The sequence below is a fragment of the Myxocyprinus asiaticus genome, chromosome 3 (assembly GCF_019703515.2).
Source record: "Myxocyprinus asiaticus isolate MX2 ecotype Aquarium Trade chromosome 3, UBuf_Myxa_2, whole genome shotgun sequence".
NCBI lineage: Eukaryota > Metazoa > Chordata > Actinopteri > Cypriniformes > Catostomidae > Myxocyprinus > Myxocyprinus asiaticus.
This window is the reverse complement of record NC_059346.1, coordinates 38,553,824-38,580,957: the sequence shown is the minus strand read 5'-3', so window position 1 is coordinate 38,580,957 and position 27,134 is coordinate 38,553,824. Positions and strand designations below refer to the sequence as shown.

Here is a 27,134-nt window from a genome sequence, read left to right as displayed (position 1 = left end):
TGCATGGACAACATTCTGTGTATGCATTTTCTTCAAATGTGTTTGATGTGTTTACAGAAGGTTCTAGGTTTGATTTGACTCGTTGAGAACACATTATTAACACTCTATTTAAATCTAAATAAATACACAAAATTATTGATGAGGACCTCCAATATTCGTTGGGAAATAATCCTCATAAAATGTATTTTGTTCCACGACCACTTTACTTCATGACCCATGACCTCATAACCCCTGTGTAAATGTCATGTGCCAACTTCAAACATAAATAATTATCTGCATTCCATGAGCATGCTTTATAAGTTGGTCTATTGAGCTCTGGCTCTATTAGAATTCAGACTATTCACTACTGTCTCCTGATCTTTTTCACCAATATAACCTTGGGTTTCATCCACTCTCTGTGTATGTAAAAAGACTGCCTAGTGGCTTTGCAGTCAGTTAGTATCTGCCTTTGCAACTGCTCACACTGGGATACTGTAAGGATGTCAGATCAGTCCGTCTTTGATGTGGACGTATGGACCCTCACGCGCTTTATCATGGAGACCGGGCGAAAGGTGAAAGGGGCCACAGGAGAACTTACGCAGCTCATTAACTCCATATTAACAGCTGTTAAAGCTATTTCATCTGCTGTCAGGACAGCGGGACTTGCTCACCTGTAAGTTTAATTTTATAATTCTGCATTATGACAATAGTACAGCAGGAGTTTTTGGATAAAGCATTATTAATGTGCTCTGTTGCCAACATGTTTGTTGTGATAGTGCGAGTCCGTTCAACTTAACCAATAGATGATATAGAAATGTGAGGTCAAATGGACATAGTTCACATTGTTAAGTTAATACTCTTGGACTCTTAGCGTATAACCCAGGACATGAACGTTTTAGCTGTATTTACTAAGCAGTTAGTAATGTAGTTTTTTTCTTTTTAAAGATATAGCACACTATAAATGACCCATTAGGCCTACATTTGGGGCTGTTTATTTCTTCAGCATAAATATTTGTAATTTAATAAAGAGTCATTATAATTGTTTAATCATTTATATCTATTTTTCATACTTATGAGTATTGTCTCTAAGGAGGAATCTAAGTGTCTGCTTTTTTTGTAATATTAGCATGTTCTGGCTTCACTTCCCACAGTCAAGGCATTGCTGGTTCAGTGAATGTCACAGGTGATGAGCAGAAGAAGCTGGATGTGCTTTCCAATGATCTGATCATTAATATGCTGCAGGCCTCCTATGGCACCTGTGTGCTGGTTTCTGAAGAGAACAAGGATGCCATCTTCACCCCTGCTGAGAAAAGGGTACAATCACTGTGTTGATGTAGCGGAATGACATGTTCACGAATGTGTTATGAATGCCTATAGTGAACCAAATGGAGAAGGGATAGAGTATGAAGTGGGGCCCAAAAGTCTGAAACCACTGGTACAAATAATGGTAGATGCACCCTGGTGCAAATAGTGCCAGATAATATTTGCAGCCCAAAATATATATGTACAGTATAGGGGCATCACTGCAGTGTGTCCCACAGACAAACTACACCAATCCTTACCCCTAAACTCAACCCTAACTTTTCTTTACAAAAATTAACCATGGTTTTACTACAGTAACCATAGTATCACCATGTTATTTTGTAGTAAAATCATAGTAACCACAAAAATTAAACACAGTTAATATATAAACACCATATTACTGTAGTAACACCATAGTTAAATGCATCTCATCTGTGATTTTTTCTTGTAATAAATTATATTATCAGCATAGCATATCAGCTGGGATAGACTCAAATGAGTTAACATGCTCACTGTGACAAATTTGCTTATTTGATGAGTGACCTAGAATTAGTGCATAATCTTAAATATTTCTTATTCATTTAATATCATAACGTTGCTTTGTATTAAACTTTTCAAAATCTTAAATTATTAAGCCCATGTGCATTGGCTATAATTATAAAGTAGGAATCTTATTGTTGTAATGAAACTTCAGAGCTGGTCTCCCAGAAAAATTGCAAATGTAACACTATCACACAGGAAGTGGTGTGTCGCAACGTTTACAATAAAAACGGTACATACTGTGGTGATGTCAAAAAGATGATCTTTGAATGAAGGAAACGATCAAATGACTTTTTATATTTAATTATTGAAAACAAAATAACTAACATTTATGATGTCAGATCTATTTACAATGTAATTAAAAAAGTCTTTAAATGAAGAGTTCACTCAAAAATGCAAATACTCTCACCATTTACTCTCATGCCATCCCAGATGTGTATGACTTTCTGTCTCCTGCTGAACACAAATAAAGATTTTTAGAAGAATATTTTAGCTGTGTATAGGTCCTCACAATGCAACTGAATGGGTACCAACATTTTGAAGCTCCAAAAATCCATGTCTTCAGAAGCAATATGATAGTTGTGGTGAGAAACATTTACAGGTGCATCTCAATAAATTAGAATGTCGTGGAAAAGTTCATTTATTTCAGTAATTCAACTCAAATTGTGAAACTCGTGTATTAAATAAATTCAATGCACACAGACTGAAGTAGTTTAAGTCTTTGGTTCTTTTAATTGTGATGATTTTGGCTCACATTTAACAAAAACCCACCAATTCACTATCTCAAAAAATTAGAATACATCATAAGACCAATAAAAAAACATTTTTAGTGAATTGTTGGCCTTCTGGAAAGTATGTTCATTTACTGTATATGTACTCAATACTTGGTAAGGGCTCCTTTTGCTTTAATTACTGCCTCAATTCGGCATGGCATGGAGGTGATCAGTTTGTGGCACTGCTGAGGTGGTATGGAAGCCCAGGTTTCTTTGACAGTGGCCTTCAGCTCATCTGCATTTTTTGGTCTCTTGTTTCTCATTTTCCTCTTGACAATACCCCATAGATTCTCTATGGGGTTCAGGTCTGGTGAGTTTGCTGGCCAGTCAAGCACACCAACACCATGGTCATTTAACCAACTTTTGGTGCTTTTGGCAGTGTGGGCAGGTGCCAAATCCTGCTGGAAAATGAAATCAGCATCTTTAAAAAGCTGGTCAGCAGAAGGAAGCATGAAGTGCTCCAAAATTTCTTGGTAAACGGGTGCAGTGACTTTGGTTTTCAAAAAACACAATGGACCAACACCAGCAGATGACATTGCACCCCAAATCATCACAGACTGTGGAAACTTAACACTGGACCTCAAGCAACTTGGGCTATGAGCTTCTCCACCCTTCCTCCAGACTCTAGGACCTTGGTTTCCAAATGAAATACAAAACTTGCTCTCATCTGAAAAGAGGACTTTGGACCACTGGGCAACAGTCCAGTTCTTCTTCTCCTTAGCCCAGGTAAGACGGCTCTGACGTTGTCTGTGGTTCAGGAGTGGCTTAACAAGAGGAAAACGACAACTGTAGCCAAATTCCTTGACATGTCTGTGTCTTGATGCCTTGACCCCAGCCTCAGTCCATTCCTTGTGAAGTTCACCCAAATTCTTGAATCAATTTTGCTTGACAATCCTCATAAGGCTGCGGTTCTCTCGGTTGGTTGTGCATCTTTTTCTTCCACACTTTTTCCTTCCACTCAACTTTCTGTTAACATGCTTGGATACAGCACTCTGTGAACAGCCAGCTTCTTTGGCAATGAATGTTTGTGGCTTACCCTCCTTGTGAAGGGTGTCAATGATTGTCTTCTGGACAACTGTCAGATCAGCAGTCTTCCCCATGATTGTGTAGCCTAGTGAACCAAACTGAGAGACCATTTTGAAGGCTCAGGAAACCTTTGCAGGTGTTTTGAGTTGATCAGCTGATTGGCATGTCAAAATATTCAAATTTTTTGAGATAGTGAATTGGTGGGTTTTTGTTAAATGTGAGCCAAAATCATCACAATTAAAAGAACCAAAGACTTAAACTACTTCAGTCTGTGTGCATTGAATTTATTTAATACACGAGTTTCACAATTTGAGTTGAATTACTGAAATAAATGAACTTTTCCACGACATTCTAATTTATTGAGATACACCTGTATTTATTTATTTTTTATTTTTATTTTTTTTTACAGTACATTTTCCTCTCTGCCCAGTAGGTGGCGTTATGCACGAACAATGAGAATCGCCAAAAACAAAAGAAGAAGAATGTGAAAGTTAAGTGGAGAGTTATAGTAAAAAAGGACTTAAAATTTGAACTGTTTCTCACCCACACCTATTATATTGCATCTTAAGATATGGGTTTACTTTAGTGCTGCCTTTATGAGCTTTTTTGGAGCTTCAAAATTCTAGCCACCATTCACTTGCATTGTATAGACCTACAGAGCTGAAATATTCTTCTAAAAATCTTCTTTTGTGTTCAGCAGAAGAAAGAAAGTCATACACATCTGGGATGGCAATGATGAGATAATTTTCATGTTTGGGTGAAGCATTCCTTTACTTCCTGTTAATATTTGACTGAGTTCAGATTTTTACTAAATGAAACAACCCTAAATCAGAAATGTTATTTCAAGTAGTCTTTATTTTAATTTTTTGTTATTATAATTATTTATTTAAAAAATGAACAGTCTGTTATTGGATAAAGTGTAATCAGGAACTATATCTATCTAAATATACCTATAAATTAGGGATGCACCGATGTATCGGTTGCCGATATCTGTCGGTCAGTTATTGACCAAATTAAAACCATCGGCATATTCGTAATAAGCATTAAAACGCAGAAATGAAAAATGATGGTTTATTTATAGTAAATTAGTTACACACTTTGTAAAAACTCTGTGAATTCAAAAAGCACAATCCAGAAATAATAATAGACACAATATAGAAGGGTTGGCACTCCTCAGAACATTAATTATTCTTTCTCGTTCTCATGTTAATGTAAAAAACAAAAAAACAAACACCATAAACAGACGTGACAGTTGAGAAAGTGGCACTTAGTTGATGATGATGGAAACCATCCAAAAGGCTTTGAAACCAGCAGACTCTGACTTCTGAGATATTGGAAATTATATATATTGGAAATTAATTTATTGTTGTAACAGTAAAAAAAAAAAGAAAACAAAATGTTTTCCAACATTGCACATTTTTAAAGTATTCCTAAGTAAAACAGTGATCTGATGTCAAAATAAGCTAAGTGGCAGAATATCGGTATCTGTATAATTATCTGCCTATAGTTTTATCATTAAATTTCCATGGTGCATCCCTAGTATAAATAAGAAAAAAAGTTTTATAAATGATATAATTAACATGAATTTGTGTCATGAAGTCTGGTTAAAAAATAGCACCTTATAAAGTTAACTTAGTTTAAAATGAATGATCACTGCAGTGTAAACAGTTTATGTCAGGCTCATGCATCTGTGCACTAATACATCTTTACTGAAGTACATTTAGATAATTACCACATAAAGTAGCCAGTTCATTTTGGCTGTATACTCAGTTCAGGCTGGTGTGTGTCATAGGGGAAATACATAGTATGTTTTGATCCAGTGGATGGCTCCTCCAACATTGACTGTTTGGCCCCCGTGGGCACCATCTTTGCCATCTACAAAAGGGTGAGTATGTAATGCATCCATAATGTATTGGCTGAAATGATCCTTTAACACTTTTGTTTGGAATTGCATGTGTGAATTGTAGGTGTAATGATTGATGCATGTGAGAACTGCATAAGCAAATGCAGAAGAGGCTACTAATCATATAGTATGACTGTAGCTTTCTGTCGTGTTGTGTGAAATGGCTTTATTTGATATTTGGTGTTCTTGTGCTACTTTTCCATGCAGATCGAAGAGGTACAGTAGCTGACTGCATTTGACCCTGCCTGATGACAAATATTGGCTAAGCAATGGAATATGACTCAATATGACTTTTTATTCTATTTAATCAGATTCCTTTTAATTTGTTATCTCAACATATTTAGCACTTTTAAGTGTAATTGACGCTAACAGTGCATTATTATTCTTATAAGTAGTATCATATTGTAAGCAATTGTACAAAACTGCAGTAACATGAACGCACTGCATGTGGTGTCATTGAGCTTGTTGAATGATGGCATGTCTGTTCAAATTACATTTCTTGATTTGTTTTAACAGAAACAACCATTCTAATACACAGTTAATAAAGGACCTCTTTTGTCTAGCTATGAAACAGCATTTTGTTGTGTGTTGAAACCCACAAGTATCATAAGATGAAAGCTAAAGGTTACTGTGGGTTATTATATATCTGTACTAATTTGATTAAACATGAACAGCCTATCAATGATTAAAATGCTATGTGCCACATCAAATCATTTTAGCTAGCTTGTGCCAGTGCTGACTCTGTTGTTTCTCCTGACACAGGCCTCAGATGGAGATCCAACTGACCAGGATGCCCTGCAGCCAGGCAACCAGATTGTGTGTGCAGGGTATGCTCTTTACGGCAGCGCCACACTAGTGGCTCTCAGTACAGGGGCTGGAGTTAACTTCTTCATGCTGGATCCAGTAAGCACAACACAGTTAAAGTCTGCTAAGGAAAGATGAACAATGAATAATATTGCCAGAGCCTACAAACATACTGAGTTTTAGAATGTCTATGGTGATTTGACGTCAGGGTTTCCACCTTGTCCATATAAAGAGGAACATTAACAATATTTTAAGGTACAACTATGGGTAGAAAATATGGAGGGCCAAATTACTCAAAATTAAATAATAATAAAAAAAAAATAATAAATTTTTTTTTTTTTAAAAAACTATAAAATCAATAAATTAATAATTAAATAACTAAATAAGTCAATAAATGTCCCTGTATTTCATTTTAGCACTAGTTTTCCAATTTGCATTATAGCTATCTTTGGGTTGATTTTTCATTTAAAGAAATATTCCAGGTTCAATACAAGTTAAGCTCAGTTGACAGCATTTGTGGCATAATGTTGATTACCAAAAAATATAATTTTAACTTGCCCCTATTTAAAAAAAAGATGCAAAAATCGAGGTTACAGTGAGTCTCTTACAATGAAATTTAATGGAGCAAATTTTTGAAGGGTTTAAAGAAAGAAATGTGAACCTTATAATTTTATAAAAGCACTTAAATTAATTCTTCTGTTGAAACTAAGGTTTTATTTGAGCTGTTAATGAGCCGTCATTTTGATGGCCGTTTTAGGGTTTGTTGACACTACATCGTCATGGCAACAAAATTGTAAAATTGGCTATAACTTTACACAGTAAAGGTTAGTTGGTGATTTGATTACACTAAAATCATGATAACATGCATATTGTTTATGTTTTGTGGCTATAATCTTGAAGCAGTAAGTATTTTAATGTTTATTGATTGGCCCCATTCACTTCCACTGTAAGGGTCTCACTGTAACCCAGACTTTTAGCTTTTTTTTCAAGAAAAGGAGGGGTGAGTCAAAATAAATTTTTGTGGTAATCAACATTAACCACAAAGGGTGAGACTACCCTTTCCAAATCGATTTCTTTGGACTTTCTGGTTAGTGAGTTTATGGCTGAGCTTGGTACAATAAGAGATTTCTTGTTAACTCAGATGAAGTTGCCAACCAAAATGTTGACAATCATGTAATTTTAATACATTTATAAAATGTAAGGTAAATCTTGGGCGAAATAAATGCTATAAATGACCGTAACATTGGCTTAGGTGTTGATTCTTTAAGAGAAGGTCATTATGGAAGTGGACATTTTACTTTGAAAGGTGACGCCCACTGTCATTGAGTGATGTGCCAATAAACCTTTTTCACACTCTGGGTTTTGAAATGCGGAAAAAAACGTTTGCAGGGGAAACTTCGACAGTGGTGAATGAGAGATCACAGCAAATATTATTTTCACCCATTTGTTTCAAGATCAAAAGAAAAAAGTCCACTATTACATTAGAATGACTTTCCAGTAGATGAAAAAAAAAGAGAGCAGTGGATTAATAGTAAATGAGAAGATGCCAAATTTACTGTCGCTCTCTCAGCAGCTGTAATCGAAACCCCCACACAGCTGTGGTAATTAGTTTTTTAAAAACTAATTCCAGGGTAATTTAACACAGAGCATAGTTATGAATTTACACTCAGTTACAAAATATAATTATAAAAACATTGTGAGATTTACACTGATAAATAAGGTGGAGACACGTCTTTACAGTCTGTGAAAAAGGTCTATGAACAATATTTTGTTGGAAAAAGAGAAAAATCCAAATCACTCACGTGATATGGATTAAAAAGCCTTTATTTAACTGAGTTACGACATCTAAATCATATACTGTATAATGACCAATGCGTTTTGGCTAAGAAAGCCTTCATCAGGGTATAATTCCCCAGTACAAAGAGGATTTTGATTTTGGCCATCAGTGAAAACATCAACAGCTGATCAACAAGCGGGAGTGGCTCACAAACTAGCTGTAAACCTTAGAGCTAGTTTGTTGATGTTTTCACTGATGGCCAAAGCTATATAGTGTGCCTCTTTGTACTGGGGAATTATACCTCGAGTGTCTTGGATTTTTCTCTTTTTTCAAAATTTTTTGTTAACCCTATTTCCAATGAGCAACAGTGGCTGTACTTTTTTTGACACCTTTGTAGCACATCTAGTTCTTTCTCTCTCTCTTTTCTGATTTTCTCCCCTTTTCTTGGAGTCCTCGTGGTGGCGTAGTGACTCGCCTCAATCCAAGGTGGAGGACGAATCTCAGTTGCCTCCGCATCTGAGACATCAATCCGCTCATTTTATCATGTGGCATGTTGAGTGCGTTACCGCGGAGACGTAGTGCATGTGGAGGCTTCACACTATTCTCCGCAGCATCCACGCACAACTCACCACGCGCCCCACCGAGAGCGAGAACCACATTATAGCAACCACGAGGCAGTTAACCCAACGTGACTCTACCCACCCTAGCAACCGGGCCAATTGGTTGCTTAGGAGACCTGACTGGAGTCACTCAGCACGCCCTGGATTCAAACTAATTTTTTACTAATGAACAATATATTACAGGATGGTACATATCCTGGCATAAGAAACAGTGTAGTTAGAAGACATTAAAGTGAATCATTTACAGCTTATTCAAAACTATATAAGCAAAGTGCACAGACAGCAAAAATAATATTGTCTTAAAAATAAAAACAGTCATGTAGTAAACTGTGTGACTTGCAGTTGAGAAAACCAATGATTTTGGATAGAGAGGGGAAAAAACGTTTTTGCGGATAGTATTTATTTTGTATTTTACACTGTTCACTCTTATATAACTTATTAGTGAGAGTTGTTATGTTTCACTTCTCTTTATGGTTTAGCACTGATTTTTTTACACATTCAGACAGGGTTCAAGAGTAGGCATTTCTTTTTTTCAATTTCTGATGAAAGTCTTGAATTGTTTGTGGCTAAAATTAAATAGTTTTGATTCCTCATCTGCGGCCCAATTATATTTGGTTACTATAACTCAAATGTATCTGACACATTTGTGTGCCAGTAACATAAATGATAATTTTTTGTTGTTGTTCCTCCTCAGGCAATTGGCGAGTTCATTCTGACAGACAGAAATGTGAAGATCAAGAAAAAGGGGAAGACTTACAGCATCAACGAGGGCAATGCTAATTATTTTGACCCTGCGGTGAATGAGTATTTAAAGCACAAGAAATACCCGGAGGTGGGTATTTGAGATTTTAACAGATAAAATGTCATTATAATATTGTTTTGTCTGTTTTTTTGGGAAAGTGTTATGAGGAAAAGCTAAGCAAGAACTTGTGATTTTTCAAGCTAAATGTGACCACAGGATCAGAGCACACATAATCCCAAACAAGTCAAACCCTTGAGTCTGCATAACGATATTTTTTGTACCACAAACATCATGTGATCCAACAGCCTTACTCACGTGTTCCTGAAAAGTTGCAACAGAACAGAGAATGTTGCTCAGCTTGTCTGAAGATTGCTCAGTTTAAACCAAACTGTGAATCCCATACTGAATAATGCAAGCTGACAGGTCAGAACTGTGCATGACAGTTCACGGCACAGCAGTGCTCAGCATCAGCTGACGTTAAGTGACATACTGGAAAGTGATGAGAGACTTCCTCTGCAGAAAGAGTCCAGTTCTGTTTTCTGACCCATGACAATATAGAACGTATAGACTCAGCAGACAGCTCATTCATGTTACACCACTAATTACAAGTATAGAGGGAGAATGGGTACAATGTGTACTTAAAATATGTTGAGGATGGATATTTCATGGGTCAGTTGGTAAACACATGATTAATTATTAAAAGCTAATTGTATTTTTAGTGAAAGATGACATCATGCCAGAAGTCAGATCTTGTCTTTCCTGGGATTTGTGTCTGTTTGTTCATTCTTAAGATGTGCAGTCTGATGATAATGAGAAGGAAAGAATAAACAAGACAAGAAAGCTTTGGACTCTGATAGATAAAAACTTTCAGATATCTGCATTTTGAAATAGGAAACTTGCTAATCATGTATATGAAGTATTATCAAATCCACACTGATTTGTATATTATATCAGTCCATGTTGTTTTTGAGGCAGTAGTTGTTGTTTGTTGTCAGAGATGTGCTATCTCTGACCTCATGAAGTATTGATTTATTTGCATATTGTGTCTGTCAATGCTTGAGGTGGGTTTGGTTATATCATAACGAAGTATCACAACTTTACATTCATCTCCTTTGGTCATTTTATTTTTTTACTGCTTACATCTTTTATAAAGGAAAAGACATTCAAAGCTTACATTTCATGACAGATGTGTGGTTCTATCCAGCTGAGTTTCAGTTTCCTGGATTCTCTATCACTTCCTGTTTTCTCTTTTGTACTGAAACACCTGTGACCTTTGCTTCCAACTATGCTGCTTTCTATGTCATTTACAGTAATGTTATTAGAGGAATATTCTGGATTAAATACAAGTTAAGCTCTACAGACAGCATCTGTGGCATACTGTCGATTACCACAGAAAATAATTTAGACTTTTACTTTCGTATGTAAAAACGAATAAAAAATGTTGTCAAAAACAAAGTGCAAACAAATGCCCCATAGACATCCATTTTTGTCAAAATCTTTTTTGGTTTTACAGGGGTTCCCACGGTCATGAAAAATCTGGGAAGTGTAAAATTTTGATTTCCAGGCCTGGAAAAGTCATGGAAATTCTTAAAATGTAAAAAAGACATGGAAATTCTGTAGTGACTATCTTTTTTTAGTTATACTTGAAATTAAATAATTTCAAGTGGCTAGCTTTGTGAAAGCAATTTAAAATGAGTTTTAATTAATATAATTAATTATATTTAATTATATATTAATATAATTCAAATAATTAATCAAACATATTATAAAATATAAAATACAATAATTAAAATAACTTTAATAATAATTATATTTAATAATTTTGAATCGACGTACAATTATTTTTTAAATACAGTACTCACATATAAATGGAAAAGTCATGCAATTTCTTTGGTCAAAAGGTGTGAAAACCCTGGTTTTATTTTGATTACAAACTGTGGTACAATATATCTAAGGCAAAGCATAAATATACTGTAGTAACAAAGTTTGAGTGGTTATTCAATGAATACTTATGAAAACATGTCCTACAATCAGATGTGATAAAATGTGATATCTTACAGGATGGCAGTGCCCCATATGGTGCCAGGTATGTTGGCTCGATGGTATCTGATGTGCACCGCACCATCGCCTATGGTGGCATCTTCATGTACCCAGCCAACGAAAAGAGTCCAAAAGGAATGGTGAGTCATTATGTTTGTTTATTTAGTTAATGTCTTATAAAGAACTGTGAAACTCATAAAAAATGTACTATTTTCTGAACTATTTTTTTTAAAAAGGAGAATTATTGAAACTGACCATCCAAATCTTGAAAGCCATTCATCATATCATTAGGGTTAATCTGTAATATGATTGTGTCCAGCAGACTAGGTCACTCTGGCATAATGAATTAGGCAGGGTTGGGGAGTAATGGAATACAAGTAACGGGAATACGTATTTAAAATACAAAATATAATTATTAAATTATAATTCCACTTCAGTTACAATTTAAATCATTGGTATTTAGAATACAGTTACGTTCAAAAAGTATTTTGATTACTGAAGAGATTACTTTGCATTTTATTGTCATTTATTTAATTTAATATTTAGTCCTTTCAGACGGAAAACATTTATACATATAAATGATGCGATCCAAAGTGCATTTAAACAGCGGTGAAACACTTTCTTATGATGTGTTACATTCATACAAGCAGACAGAGAAGTAAGTTTGAAGTAAGTTTGGAGCAGAAGAAATAGAAATAAACCTTGTGTAAACTGTCAGCTTTATGCTAAGCTAAAATGCTATTTCTATCCATTTTACATGCATGTCACAAGGCACGATCATATTTATCAAGAAAATTTGCGTTGGATCATAATTTCTTTTTTCTAGTAAGACCTTTGATATTAGGGCAAAAATCATATTCTTGATAATAATTTGTGTATTGTTTTCCTGTAAAAATCCTTAAAGCAAGATCAGTTTGATTTATCTTGTTTTAGAAACAACACTGCATAAGATATTTAGGTTTTTCAGAGAATGTATTTTTAACATTTTGTCTTACTGTACTGGCAGAGTTTTTATAATCAAAACAAGTGAACAAATGTTTGATAATCCAAAGTATTTAGAAGTAATCCAAAGTATTTAGAATACGTTACTGACCTTGAGTAATCTAACAGAATACGTTACAAATTATATTTTACAGCATGTATTCTGTAATCTGTAGTGGAATACATTTCAAAAGTAACCCTCCCAACTCTGGTATTAGCACACTTCAGTAATCCATTATCTTATTCTGTGTTATGTTATATATTATAGAATACTTTATGGTTTACTGCAGGTTCAGGCAAGTTGTATTCTCATAACATTCATTAACCTTGTGTGCAAATACTCCCAGCTGGAAAGCTGATCCAGATATAGTACCTGCAGGCCATGCTACATCTCAAGAAGTGCTGTACTGTTTAAACTTTATGCTTATTTACACAGTCCAGTTTCCCTTTTCTACACTCACTCACACGCACTCACGCACGCACACACACATATATACACACACACACACACACACACACACACACACACACTCATGTTGGTGCGGCTATACTTATGAGGACTCACCATAGACATAATGATTTTTATACTGTAAGAACTATAGATTATATCCCCTAACCCTAAACCTAACCCTCACAAAAAAACTTTCTGCATGTTTACATTTTCAATAAAACATCGTTTAGTATGTTTTTTAAGCGATTTGAATTATGGGAACACTAGAAATGTCCTCATAAACCACATTTATAGCATAATACCTTTGTAGGTACTGTTACCAGTTTGAAACCTAAAAAAATTGTCCTCGTAAACCACCCAAACCCGCCCACACACACACACAAAAGGTGTGACTGAACAAAAAAAATATTCAATGTTTCCTTGTTGACACAAATCCACAAAGTGATATAAGAATATAAAGCATATTGACTTTAAAGTCAAGATAAAACTACGATAAGTGCTCACAGATTTGTGCATTGAATGAAATCGATAAAACTCAACTTGTATTGATGGGCATATCAGCAAAACATGTCTTGCCAAGATTTTGCAGTTCTCTTTTTCTCATGTCTTTTATTCTCTCTAGCTGAGGTTGCTGTACGAGTGTAACCCCATCGCCTTCCTGATAGAACAGGCTGGAGGAATAGCCACAACAGGCATTCAACGTGTCCTGGATATTAAACCTGAGACACTGCACCAGAGGGTGCCCCTTGTGGTGGGCTCCCAAGATGATGTGGAAGAATACTTGTCTTTTGTCAAGAAACATCAGCAATAGATATTTACAGTGAATTTCTTTTCTATTTTGATTTGCTCTGTTAAAGAAATTCTTCATATTTTTTTTTTTTTTACATCAAGATAGGACAGAAAACTTTTAAAGTAGCCTGCTTGCATCTTAACATTGTATCCAAGGTGATAAATGTGCTTTTTTTTTGTAAACTGATAACCCAATTAAATTCCCATTACTCTAAATATTGAGGCTTTTTATTTCATTTCAGCAACATAAATCAAACAATTAAAACCAAAGTAATTTCTACACCACTAGCGTCACCAAAAATAATCGCAAAAATATTCTGTTTTCAAACAGATTTCAGAAAACTTCCCCCATCTTCCATTCACTGAACAAACAGAGAGTCCCGTCCGAAATTCACACCATTGGTTGAGCCAGTGTTGCTGTGTTGGGTTGTATAGGTCGCACAAACAAACAGAGGAATGTTTTGATAGTGCCACAGAGCCACAGTGTTTACACTTTTTCAGGGCAATCAACATATACACTTATATACATACACTCACTGAGCGCTTAATTAGGAACACTATATGGTCCTAATAAAGTGCCTGACATGGTTTTCTGCTGTTGTAGCCCATCCACCTCAAAGTTTTGACATGTTGTGCATTCTGAGATGCTATTCTGCTCACTACAGTTATACAGAGTGGTTATCTGAGTTACCATAGACTTTCTGTCAGCTCGAACCAGTCTGGCCATTTTCCTTTGACCTCTCTTATCAACAAGGTGTTTCCATCTACAGAACTGCCGCTCACTGGATGTTTCTTGATTTCTGCACTATTTAGAGTAAACTAGAGACTGTTGCGCATGAAAATCCCAGGAGATCAGCAGTTAAAGAAATAATCATATCAGCCTGTCTGGCACCAAAAATCATTCCACGACCAACATGACTGAGATCACAGTTTTTCCCCCAGTTCTGATGGCTGATGTGAAAATTAACTGAAGCTCCTGATCCATATCTACATTATTTTTTGCATTGCACTGCTGCCACACAATTGGCTGATTAGATAATCACATGAATAAGTAAGTTTACAGGTGTTCATAATAAAGTGCTTATGAGTGTAACTGGCTTACTTATACTGTAGTTGACTCTGACATTAATCTGGGACACGAGAAATAATTTTAACATCAAAACAATTACACACATCAAATTTAAGGCAATTTCCTTTGCTACTTGTAAGAATGGCCTTCTGTGCTTTTTTCAGGTTTTACCTCTCTGTCTTTCTTCCTCCTTTTCATAATGTGAACATGTGCCTTCAGCAATGTGTTGTCTGGTAGCTGGTAAAATGTCTACACCCTCTCAATCTAACAAACCCCTCCCCACTCGCACAAGGTCCAAAACCCCAATAACCTCCACCCCTTTTTTACTAGTCTAATAACTGTAAATTTAATGGCAACATGCCAAGAGATAAAAAAAAAAAATAAAAAAATAGGACATGTTGTACTGCTGCAGCAAGCTAACAGCTCTCCATGTTAATTTTCACCTCTCCAGAAGATCATAGCAGGTATGGTGAAAAAAATCAGGAATATTTTGACATGCCAAGTTTACAAAAATGCCTTTTTTTCTTCTTTAAAACCCCTCATCATATGCCAGTGATATATTTATCCACCATATTCTGCTTCTTGGGTTAAAGTATAAGAAAGCATTTCAGTAAAGACAATACCAATCAGACATATAGATAAGAACCAGCCAACTTCCTGTTAAAGTAGGCCTAGGTACACTAGTTTTGAAACATTTTTTTGCTTGGTTTTATCTCAACCAATTACCAAAACGTGAAACTTTTGATGAAGACATCAACAAAATATGTGGTTATAAAATGTTTTTGGCACAAAGAGTTAAAAAAATAAAATGCTAGATAGAAAACTAAGCCAGTTAGTTACATTTTTAAAAGTTTAATTGATCATAAAGAGTAGAAAAAAAAAATTTGTACATTTAGATTCACAGTGAAGAGCATGTATTTACAATACACTGAGGCAAAATTAACTAAAATCAGTGGCACACAAATGACCAAAAACAATTGCATAAATTCCCTAAAACATTGTGTCACGTAATACCTATAGTGTTGAGGTTTCATTCTCTGACTGTGCAGTCTCACAGACTGCAATACAAACAGTCATCTGTGTCAAGTCACTGCTTTTTCACTACACTGGGCACTCAGGCACCTGAGACACTAATGTGGCCTTCTGATACTATTTCTTGATACTCGAGGTATTCTTCTTCAGACAAGTGGGTAGCTAGCTGCTGTAGCAATACCGCAGTGATTGTGTCTATCCTTGGCCATGTAGATATATCCTTTATCACCCCAGTTTTCACTCCAGCTAGAGTAAAGAAAAACACATTGGGTTAACACCGACTTTAAACTTTCACCTTGAGTAAGTATGAGGGTTTGATCAGAATGTACAATACATCGTTTTCTTACCTGTTCTTGACAATCCAGTACTTCTTGCCATCAACATCTTCACCGTCAAAGCCATATCCAACGGTAAGTACACCGTGATCTAGCTCCTCGCTGCTGCAATCTTTCTCAAAGTAGATACCTAACAAGAAATGTATGTCGGTTAGTGCAACTCATTCAGTGGAATTATATTAGTTTGAATCAGAAATCCTTAAAGGCTAATTTACTAACAATTATAAATACTCTATAGTGACTAATATGCATACCTGACTGGTAGAACTGGAAAGACTCGTGACCAGCATCAATAGCCACAGACACTGGCCCCACAGCGACCACAGCCTTCATCAGAGCATGCTCCTTTCCACTGGGAATGTCAACAAATCCAGTGTCATTAGCTGCACTGAATTTGGGATCATAGTGGCAGGGTTGATCATCCTGAAAACAAAGGTAGCAATATGGTTATAAACATGTATATAATAGTAAAAGCATTGGCTGAATACTGCAATTCTTTCTAATTCATGCGAATAATTTTGTAAATCAACAATAAGCAATGTAATAGGCTTACAGTTCCCAAGTAGGGGTAGGATTCCTCTGAGTCAAGACCACTGTTGTCCTTGATGTATTGGAAGGCCTGGTCCATGAGACCTCCATTGCAGCCCTCATTGCCTTCAGGACGGGAGCAGTCAACCAGGTTCTGCTCACTCAGAGACACCAGTTCTCCTGTCTTCCTGAACATCTGACCCTCCATGGCTCCTGTAGTGCTAAAGGCCCAGCAAGAACCACACTCACCCTGTAAAAGTCAAAGATGATAACGCTTAGACAAAAAATAATGCACTTCACATTTATAGGAGGAGGATCTGTATATGCTGTTTTGTCACCTAACTACACTTATACAAGTTTCTTCCGGATACAACAGGCAAATACATTGAAAGATATGATCTTTCAGACACATAATAGTTTATACATATCATATCTAATGTGATCAAACCAGTTTTTTCCCTCAAAGAAAAAACAATTTTTCTGCAGTTCTAGCAGTTTCGGGACAGGGCTTATGTCTTGTTTTTAATATCTCACCTGATCCTTCACGGGAGTCACAAATCCCTTCTCCCTCCAGTCCAGCTTGTTTGGGACCTCCAGGAAGTTGGGCTCCATGAAGAGGGATCCCTTGAATCTCCTCTCATTCTTGTGCTTGTAGCCATTCATTACCTGCCTGAACTCCTCGTGGGTCTGTGGACATGGAGACATTTAATGAATGCTGAGGGAGCTTCACCAAATCAACATGTAAACACCCAAATAAAGGAGCTTTTTCAGTCTTACCATGTCACCAAAGTGGTTCATTCCGAGTCTGTAGGTGTGTTTGCCCATGGAGTGCTCGAGGTTGTGCAGTTCGATCTTTTTCAAGTTCTTCTCCCAAACCATCCGCCTCCACCCCTCCTCTCTCTGTGTTAAGAAGAGATAACATTATGTTTCAGTTAACGTTCAGCGTTCAACTCGCCTAGTGAAAATTGAGACAGTAATGAGCCTTTAAAAATTACCTCATGATATTTTTTACCGTGCCAGGTCTTCCACTGATCCCAATGGTCGTCCAACTGCTTGTCCAAAGTAGGTGCAGCAAATACTGCACTGAGGCAAAGTGCGAACGCCACTAAATACATCCTCATGATGAAAACACTGAAGAAAACAATGTAGCAAAGTCAGACATGTCACAAGTCACCTCATATTCCACAGTCACCTAACTCTGATGTAAATTTAAAAGACTGGTATGCATTTCCAGCCTTGCAGATCAGGTTACTGACACGAAATCTTTGTTTACAGCATGCAAGCAACAAACAGCAGGTAATAACATTGTTATTAACAATGAGTACTCTAAAGGGTGTGGAAGCATTAATCCTGGAAAATTTATTAAAAACAGACTGTCTGAATTCTGATATGCGACCAATACCGCACAGCATAGACTGTTTTTTATGTTTTTAACAAATAAAGAACAAATCTGTCCCAATTGCGCCTAGTTTCGTCTAACATTAGCAGTAGTTATTCTATTAATATATTTGCTTACATGGGCCTACAGACACACTCGTATGGATACAGAACGGAATACAATGTTCCCTTTGCAGCAGTCACGGGATCTGAGTGGTTCCAACCCACCGTTTCCCAGGAAAGAAAACAAAGAGCGAAACTAGGCCACGGAAATCGAAAAGGAAACGATTTGTTAGCATCTGTTATAACAACTTATAACGACTTTATGCGCTGCTTAAATACGAGAATAACCCCCCCAAACAATAAAAAAATAAAAAATAAAATAAAATAAAAAAAAACACCTGTGTATCGCGAGAGACAGTACAGTCAATTGATAAGAATGCACTTTGTATAAGCTAAAGTGTGACGCAATAAGGTCCATTCTGTTGTAGATAAGGCGAAACATTAACCATAAAGAAATAGTTAGACTGTTAACATGAAAATTTGTTACAAATTACATTAAAAGGTCCACTTCTTTTCAACAACACACCAACGTCCCATAACGCTGTAAAAGCTACAAACTCACCCGTATTGCTGATATTCAGCAGAAAATGTTCCCTGTTACAAAGGGGTCCACAAGTTTATAAAGCTGTAGCTTCTGAAGCCAAATTCCTCAATTTCTGATTGGTCGAGAGTCTTGCCTATAGCTCTATTGATCCCGCCCCCATGAACACGTCACAGCATGTGACCTACCAGCACGTGATGGCTTCCCGACAGATGATCTTTTACTCATACAGATAAACATGTTGCATTCTAAAACAAACAGCTCAGTCACGATAAAAAAATTGTCCTACCTTTTTGTACTTGAGTTTGCAATGTTTAAAACACGCTGCGTATCAAAACAGCACAAATTAACATCCAAAAATTTAACTTGACAAAGAGTAGGCTAGCAATTAGCTACTCATACAAATTGTCATTTACAAAGTTTGTGTTTATCCGTTTTCTTTGTCACAGAATTACACATTCAGTTATTACACATACTGTTAGCCATAAAGGTTGTTCCGGTCAATAAAGCTTTATTGAATTAAACATACAAACAAAGAGGAAAACATACTTTGATTAATGGCCTTGTCTGCCACAAGAGACACACAATAGATGTAGATAGGCAGATTGCTCAGTTATCACTTAAACCCATCAACCCAAATCAGCCAGTGATGATCAAAATGACCACAATTAAAAGAGATGCCATTGATCTACTGTGAGCAAGAGCAATATTGCACTTAAAAGGTAAACATGGCACTGCAAGTTGTTGGAATAGTAGGCTATAACAGTGATACTAAATGTTTACAACATGTAATTTTGCTGTGCAATAGGTTACCAGTAACAGAGTGGTAAACAGAAGAGAATGGAACATTTTTCCAAAATAAGTTCCAAAATATATATATATATTTTTTACACTACACGCTCTTTAGGCCCTCCTCAAAAAGCTTGAATGTGACAATTCACATGACTAATTACTCATCAGCAGCACTGTGATAATTAATTTTGCAGAAACAATTTGATCCCGAAAACCGCAAAGGACGCAGACCATTACTGGAACATGTTTATTAGCCAGTTACATAATTTAGACCAATGTGGGGTCGGAATCGTCCATTTTTATATTGCAGACATGTTGAAACCCTTCAGACTATACTTTTTCTGAAAATAGTAGCATATGCAAATGCTGAAATATATTTTAAAGGTATATTCTGGGTTCAAAACAAGTTAAGCTCAATCCACAGCATTTGTGACATAATATAAATTACCACAAAAATTAATTTGGACTCCTCCCTCCTTTTCTGAAACAGTGAGGCACTTACAGTGGAAGTGAATGGGGCCAATAATTTAACGTAAACGTTAAAATACACCCTGTTTCTACCACAAGACATAAAAAATGTGTGTTAACATGATTTTAGTGTGATAAAATCGCTTACTAACCTTTTCTGTGTAAAGTTATTACCAATTTTACAACTTTGTTGCCATGATGATGTAATGTCAACAAACCATAAAATGACTGTCAAAATGACGATTTAAACAACTTTACAACTCTAATAATACACAAGTTTTAACAGAAGAATTAATGTAAGTGCTTTTATAAAATTGTAAGCTTCACATTTCTGCCTTTAAACCCTCCAAATATTGGCCCCATTCACTTCCATTGTAAGTGACTCACTGTAACCTCCATTTTTGCTTTTTTATTATTTTTTTTATTTTTATGAGGAACAAATCAATATATTTTTTGTGGTAGTCCACATTGTGCCACAAATGCTGTCAATTAAGATTAACTTGTATTGAACCCGGAACATTCCTTAAAGTTTAAAATAAAAGAACACCGAGTCGTTGAGTAAACAATTTATTATAAAAAAATTCAGTCCACTGTAAAGTTAAGGAAGTATTATGGGCATTCAGAGACATGCGTTCAGAACATAATATAAATAGTGGCGAAGGTCTTGTGCAAAGAGATGACTGTACAAGTCTTAAATACAACAGGATACATTCCACTCTGATGTACCCTGTTAAGTGTCTTAAAAGGGGAAATCATGAATCTTGATCACAGCTAAACAGAGAAAGAGCTCCATAATACACAGACTTAATCACAATATAAAAATGTGCCTTTTGGAATGAGAACAACATATGCCCAGTTCCTTTTAAAAAAAATTGTTTGTTTGTGATTTTAAGACTGCCTGCAAGGGAAATGGTAAAAGGTTTGGGGGAAAGACCGGTCGCAAAATATTATATGGGACAGTTCAGAGTTCTTGGTAATTTTTCAGACAAAAAAAGATGAAACTGCATTTTTTCTTAAGAAGGAAAGTATAAGAAGGAAAGTCATAGTATGTGTTTACATGTAAGAGTCTTTACTGCCATCAACAGTTTTCAAATTGTTACTGCATCAGTGTCCAGCATACCACATTCTATTCAATCCAATCAGAAATAATCAATGGCTATTCATTTAAATATTTCTAGTAGAAATATAACTGAGGAACATCAGTATTGTTACAGCTTAACTACAGCACTGCAAATGCGGATACATTTTAGGACACCTTTGCCCAATTTCAATCCCTTAAAATAGTGCTGTTGTTTTATTTGGTTTATTTCTCAAGTGTATAGTCAGCACAAAATAAACTTGACTTAAAAGCACAACAATAGTGTAAATGTCTGAAACAGAAAATATTAAGATAACAGTTGAACAATTATAACAATATTCATGCTAATCAACAGATGGCAACAGACATTTTATTTAAAAAATGTAAATGCCTGGAATATGTCATCATTTCCATTTGACAAGTTGCCAGGACAGCAATATTTTACAAATGTTAATGTCAGCAAATACACTGGGACATAAGATCTTAAGAACTAGACTTTAAAATAAGGTAGCATGTATTTTGTGTTTCAAGGAATGTTTTTTTTTTTTTGTTTTGTTTTGTTTTTTTGTTTTTTGTGCTTCATCTGTCGAATAAAACTCTTGTCTGAAATTTGATGCCTATTAGCTGAAAGAGGGAATGTCCAGGCAGAAAATTTAAACTACCCACTTTTTGTATATTTGAGAATAGGTTTAAATCTATTGTTTCACCACACATACGTTCATTAAAAGGTTTTTATAAGAAGGGTAAACATTGAAACATTTGTTTTAACTAAATTCAGGCCATGCCCACACAATACATTTTTGTTTGAAAACGTATTGATTTCACTATATACGCTTCTCATCCACACTAGAGCAGCGTTTTCCACCACCATAACGATGTTTCGGAAATGCTCGAAAATTACCACATATTTTGGAAAATGACGACGTTAGGAAACTGAAAACTATGTTTTCAAATTAAAATGGATTAGTGTGGATGCGGCCTCAGTAGGTGGCACACGGCACATCCAGTTTTGAAATCTAGAAAGATGGCTCTTTGACAACAACTTACCATCTTCAAGGCACTCAATTGTTTGAGTCATTATCTCTTTATCAAGTAATGCTGCCAAGCACTTGGTGATCTATTATTCGGTCATCAAATTTTGTATAATTTTGCGATAACAGTTGTCTGAATATATAAAAGAATTGCAAACTGCAGAATAAGGGCATTTTAAGAAAACTCTACTGCAGTTTCACCTTGGGAATGTGAGACAAACAATAACAGATTTGCAGGAAAAATTTACACAGGCACAGTTTCAGAGATACAGAGGATGAACATTCAAGAAATTGCAAAGGGCAACAATATGAATATGAACGTAGTATCTAATTCAAATACTTCAGCCTTACAAAACCAGGAAGCTGAGATTTAACACCACTCCTCTAGTTAAACTGCATGTTTCTCTACAGACAGTGGAACACTGTGCCCTAACGAGAGATCACGGAACTGATGGAGTTGTAAGAAGTGCCGCCCCCATTGCACACCGGGCTGTAGGGCTCTGGTGGAGTGCCCAAAATCTCCACATTGCCCCGGAACACTGGCGCAGCTCTAAGAAGGAAATCCGCCGCATCGCGACGGCCAAGTTCGCGCAATTTTGCAACCAAAACACCTATGGTCGAATCTTGTCGCTGGCTCCACTCTTGCAGAAGTGCGGCCGTTGGGCTGGGGAGGGAAAGTGGGTCTGTAGGTGGAGTCCCATTGGTGCCAGCACTGTATTTAGCAGCCAGCTCGCTAAGACCCAAGTTCATGGCAAGCAAACACCAGTCCTTTCCAAGGGCATCAGGTGGATCCAGCAGGCGGCAGAGCTTGCGTCGGGCCAGAGGACTGACCTCCGCCACGGGCACCTCTCCACCGAGACAGCCCTGTTTGTAGACCTGGGTGCAACCTAATGCTACGATACTAACAAAGCTCTCGCGATAGCCACCCATGGTGTTGGATAGGGCGTTCTCGCCGCGTGCTTGAGCACGGAAAAAGTCCCTCGGTTGGTAGAGCATTATGGGGCCATGATGCTCCCGTAGCTGCTGAGGGCTTAGATAATGTCGGGCGGTAAGCAAGCCAGGCAATGTAGCAGCCAAAAGACCCTCGGCCATGCCACACAACGTGTCCAACAGAGCATAGCAACGTCCAGGGTCTGCTTCAGGTCCTCGTAACTGTACCTCCATGCCCTGTCCATGGTTAACAAGCAGAACCAGAGCCTCAGCACCACCAAGTCCAACCCGAGCTCCTCCAGTCCACAATCGAACATCCTCAGCTTCAACCTCAGGCTTTTGCTGCCTGCTCCATCGACACAAGTTCACTTGCAGCTTATGGAAGAGTCCACAAGGAAAAGGCGCCAAGTGTTCTGCAGGGACAACGCGCACTCCACCGTAAAGCAAAGTGTCTTCCCCTTCGATATCTTCCTCGTCCGTCCAGGTGTGCTGCAGGCCACCTGTGCGTATGAGGGCAGGGATATCAACCATACCTGGGTTGGCCAAGTCCCGCGCACATACATCCATGGCATCCAGCACCTGGAGAAGTTCATCAATGTCACCTTCAGAGACGAGGGTTTGGAGTTCTTCTATGCGGTAGCGGCCGCGGTAATGGTGGATGGCTTTGGGGGTTTCAATAGAGAGAAGCTTGCAGAGTACATTACTACACAGCCACCGAGGATCTAATAGGACAACGTCTTGGACAGTCTCACTCTGCATGATGTTAATCTAGAGAAAAGAAGGGATATAAAGAATTGAATAAAAAAGGAAAACGATAAAAAATAGAACGGGATGACAGCTAGGAATTTTACCCATGAATAACAAAACATTCCCTAATTAAGCAATAAGCCATGAGAGGCCATGCGTTACAGTGATTTTACCACAGGCAAGGGTGTATAAAGAGATTACGTATAAAATGGCAGCAATAGCACTATGATAAAAGACACAAAATGTATTATTAATAATGACTGGAATAAATTATTCTTCGTCATGTAGATTTGAACCCCTTTCACATCCCTAAATGTGATCTCTGCTCATCCAGATCTGGTCTTTAAGATGTCCCTCAGACTTGTCTACACTCTATGAGTGACCGGGCTTTTTCTTCTTACGCTCTAAAATTGTGAAACTCGCTTCCTGCTGATATTAGAGAAGCACTGACTTTAGGTATATTTAAATCTTATTTTAAAACCTATTTTTTTCAGGACAGCTTTTACTTTATTTAATTTTTTGCATTCTGTTTTATTATTAATTGTGTTTTCATATGCATGTATATATTCTCTATTTGTTTTTATTTTTTATATACTTATATGCTTGTCTTTTTTATGTAAAGTGCCTTGAGAAGCTACCTTTATAGGTGCTTTATAAAAATAAGGTAGTTATTAATAAGTAATGAACACTTTTTCCACCAACATTCTGCCTTAATTTAGCAGCGTAAATCTAGCAAAACTTTTTAGATGTAACATTTTTTAATTATTTAAAATAAATGTATAACATTATTCTGTGTTATATTACCCTGGCATTAATGCTGCTGAGGGAATAACAGTAAATTTCATCTTTCTCTTTTCTGACTGCTGAAATCCACGGCTCTCTTTTTTAATTTTTCCAATTTTGGAAAAGTAATTGAAAAGTAATAGTGGAATTTTTCTTTAGCTGTTGGAGCAAATGGGAAAATAAAAATAATATTTGCTGTGGTCTCCCATTCACTACTATAGAAGTTTATCCCACTACAGTTTACTTCTGCGTTCCAAACCTGGAAATGTGAAAAGGATCCATGTATTTCACTAACCTAACTGTAAGCTGCTTGCACTTGCCAAGCAGTAACTTGGCACATTAATATAGAATGTATAGTCATTGTACAACAACTTTGAACGTGGCTTATTTAATCAGAATTTAGAGTCTTGAACTATCCATTTTATATCATGTGTTTGAGTGTTGTCTCTACACTGAAAACATGGATGACTAATATTGATAAAAAAAAAAAAAAGACTAATTCACCCTCTCTCTGTATCTGTTAAGCTGTTGTTGTAATGGTTGTGGCTAGTCAATAGACTGAAAAGGCCCCTATTCACTTGTTAACACCCACCAACTCATCTGGATTCACAAAAACACATGTAATTACCATGACTGTGTATGTAGATGTTCTGAGTACCTTTGGGGTAATGGATGTGGAATCGGTAGTGTGGGTGTATGCAATAATACAGCAGAGTGTATAAAAACAATAGTTTAATTAATAATACAATTAGTTGCAAATATGCTCAACACCCACAGCAATACACCCATAATCCCTTTTTCATATGTGCATACCTTTTTAATCATCTGCTCACCCATCGTTTACACACACACACACACACACACACACCTCTCCCATACTGTGAAGTTGTAAAGCCAGTTCCCGCAGATCATCTTCACTGGCCAAAGGGTTGATTTGTTCCTGCACATCCACAACAAACCGCTGCCATGACATTAGCTGGTTTGGCCCATTCAATTTGCGCCAGGAGGGCAGAGTGGACAACAGCTTCTCTGCTAACTGAGTCATAGGCCTGCAGGTCTGTGAAAGACAGTGAGAAAAGAAATGAGAAAACAACGGATAGAGAAGAACAATATAAAAAACTAGATTTGTACATTTTCTGAACAAAATATGAGTGGCTGTCAAAACGCTGCAATGCGGTTGCTAGGGTGTTCTGAGTGGTTGCTAGGTAATTACTTACTGGCCCAAGTAAAACAAAAAGCCCCTAGATATGGCTTGGGTCTTCTTTAGTGTACACAAAATGAGATTTTGTTCGATCAATTGAGCAAAAACAAAAACCAAAAACAAGAATTTATTTTACTTTTCCAGTGGTACGTGATTACAAGACAAAGATTTTTTAATATACTGTGTATACTTCAAAGTATATTTTGTATAATGTGTATATTATGTGGATACTGTGCAGTGTGTATCATGTACATCTGTATATTATCTTGTCACTTAAAGACTACAATGTTGATGAAACTGCACCTAAGACTTAGACATACCAGTTTATAGAGACTGCATTCAAAAAGAGCATTTAGAGCTGAGCATAACTTGAAAAATGTACGTCCACCATAGGCATTTTTACGAATTTGTAATATTTTATTATTTTCAGGCCTGGAAATCACACTTTCAAAATTCCCTAATATTTTAAGGTGCTCCATGACAGTGGGAACCCTGTATACTCCATAAGAAGTATTTATTAATGTGACAATTTTAACAATTTGAATAAGCAGGGATATGTGCAGCAGAGTAGAGAATGATTTTACTGAGATTATGTTGTTTCGGAGCTCTAACAGAAGATTTCTCAGCAGCTTTATGTCTTTGGAGTTGGATGCTCCTGCGTCCATGATAAAGAGCTTCTCATCGATCTGCAGATCATTCCCAAACCTGAGAGAGAGAGTTTATAATACAATGAGTTTAAAAGAAACAAATCCCATTTAATGCTGAGTACTGGAAAATCTATTCACAAGTTGATCAATACAATCAATCAAATCACTTTAATCATTCAATATAAATCAGTCCTCTAAATGTGAATCTCAAAAATGGACCTTACAGGTCTAGCGGTCTCAAAATGACAGTTTATATTAATATGATCACCTGTTTCGGACTTCTTTCAGTAGAGATCTCTCCTTGTCATAGCTAAACTCTCCACCAAATGATCGGGGCAGATTCACAATGTCAGCATGTGTGGCCACCAGCACCACGCGCAGTGGATTCCTGATCTTCCCCCCAAAGGCTGTGGACACCACAAAGCACCAGACTTAACATCTATTCTTTACTGTGTATTTAACCTCTATAACCTCAATGCATATTCCCAACTCATACAGCAATTCTGAACTATCAGAGGACCACAGACCAAGAACTAAAGACCTAGATTAAGACTGATCAATCAATGCTCTGACTCTAGTGATTTTTTTTTTTTTTTTTTGGCATTATCCACAGTATTATGGAAGTGCCTGCTACAGTACTTACACATATTCATCAAGCTTCACTACAGTGAAAGCAAAGGCAAGCCAGGCTGAAATTACCAGAGAGAATTTGAGGTGAGAAATGAGAAAACCTACAAACAATATACGACACCATAAAGAATGGTAAACAGTGAAAAGGAAAAGAG

At 36.6% G+C, this 27,134-nt stretch overlaps 3 protein-coding genes across 4 annotated transcripts in view; 1 reads left to right on the top strand and 2 right to left on the bottom strand.

Annotated features, from left to right (window-relative positions):
- The first annotated feature begins 319 nt into the window (after positions 1-319).
- LOC127424670 (fructose-1,6-bisphosphatase isozyme 2-like) lies at positions 320-13,821 on the top strand. Its single transcript, XM_051670042.1, has 7 exons — positions 320-652; positions 1,131-1,293; positions 5,413-5,505; positions 6,286-6,426; positions 9,419-9,556; positions 11,527-11,646; positions 13,561-13,821. Exons 1-7 carry the CDS (start codon positions 480-482, stop codon positions 13,747-13,749), a joined length of 1,017 nt encoding a protein of 338 aa, XP_051526002.1. The 5' UTR covers positions 320-479; the 3' UTR covers positions 13,750-13,821.
- Positions 13,822-15,632: 1,811 nt separating this feature from the next.
- Positions 15,633-18,826, bottom strand: LOC127424676 (procathepsin L-like). The gene is made up of 8 exons (XM_051670056.1): positions 18,694-18,826; positions 17,687-17,822; positions 17,469-17,591; positions 17,226-17,378; positions 16,717-16,941; positions 16,418-16,586; positions 16,176-16,293; positions 15,633-16,074 (listed from the first exon to the last, which is right to left on the bottom strand). The coding sequence occupies exons 2-8, from the start codon at positions 17,810-17,812 to the stop codon at positions 15,975-15,977; spliced, it is 1,014 nt and encodes a 337-aa protein (XP_051526016.1). The 5' UTR covers positions 17,813-17,822; positions 18,694-18,826; the 3' UTR covers positions 15,633-15,974.
- Positions 18,827-20,486: 1,660 nt separating this feature from the next.
- Positions 20,487-27,134, bottom strand: part of LOC127424434 (death-associated protein kinase 1-like) — a 114,279-nt gene continuing 107,631 nt past the window's right edge. For both annotated transcript variants that reach the window (XM_051669660.1, XM_051669667.1), the window contains exons 23-26: positions 26,618-26,756; positions 26,287-26,407; positions 25,370-25,558; positions 20,487-23,739 (exon numbers count right to left, since the gene is read on the bottom strand). In XM_051669660.1, the coding sequence (XP_051525620.1) occupies positions 22,471-23,739; positions 25,370-25,558; positions 26,287-26,407; positions 26,618-26,756 (1,718 nt within the window). In that variant the 3' untranslated portion in view covers positions 20,487-22,470. The remainder of the gene's footprint in view (positions 23,740-25,369; positions 25,559-26,286; positions 26,408-26,617; positions 26,757-27,134) is intronic.

Coding starts and splice junctions, on each gene's coding strand:
- LOC127424670 (XM_051670042.1), top strand. CDS start 480: ATGTCAGATCAGTCCGTCTTTGATGTGGACGTATGGACCCTCACGCGC. Junction 653..1,130: donor ACAGCGGGACTTGCTCACCT/GTAAGTTTAATT, acceptor CACTTCCCACAG/TCAAGGCATTGCTGGTTCAG. Junction 11,647..13,560: donor AAAAGAGTCCAAAAGGAATG/GTGAGTCATTAT, acceptor TATTCTCTCTAG/CTGAGGTTGCTGTACGAGTG.
- LOC127424676 (XM_051670056.1), bottom strand. CDS start 17,812: ATGAGGATGTATTTAGTGGCGTTCGCACTTTGCCTCAGTGCAGTATTT. Junction 17,592..17,686: donor ACGGTAAAAAATATCATGAG/GTAATTTTTAAA, acceptor TTCTTAACACAG/AGAGAGGAGGGGTGGAGGCG. Junction 17,379..17,468: donor TGAACCACTTTGGTGACATG/GTAAGACTGAAA, acceptor CCATGTCCACAG/ACCCACGAGGAGTTCAGGCA.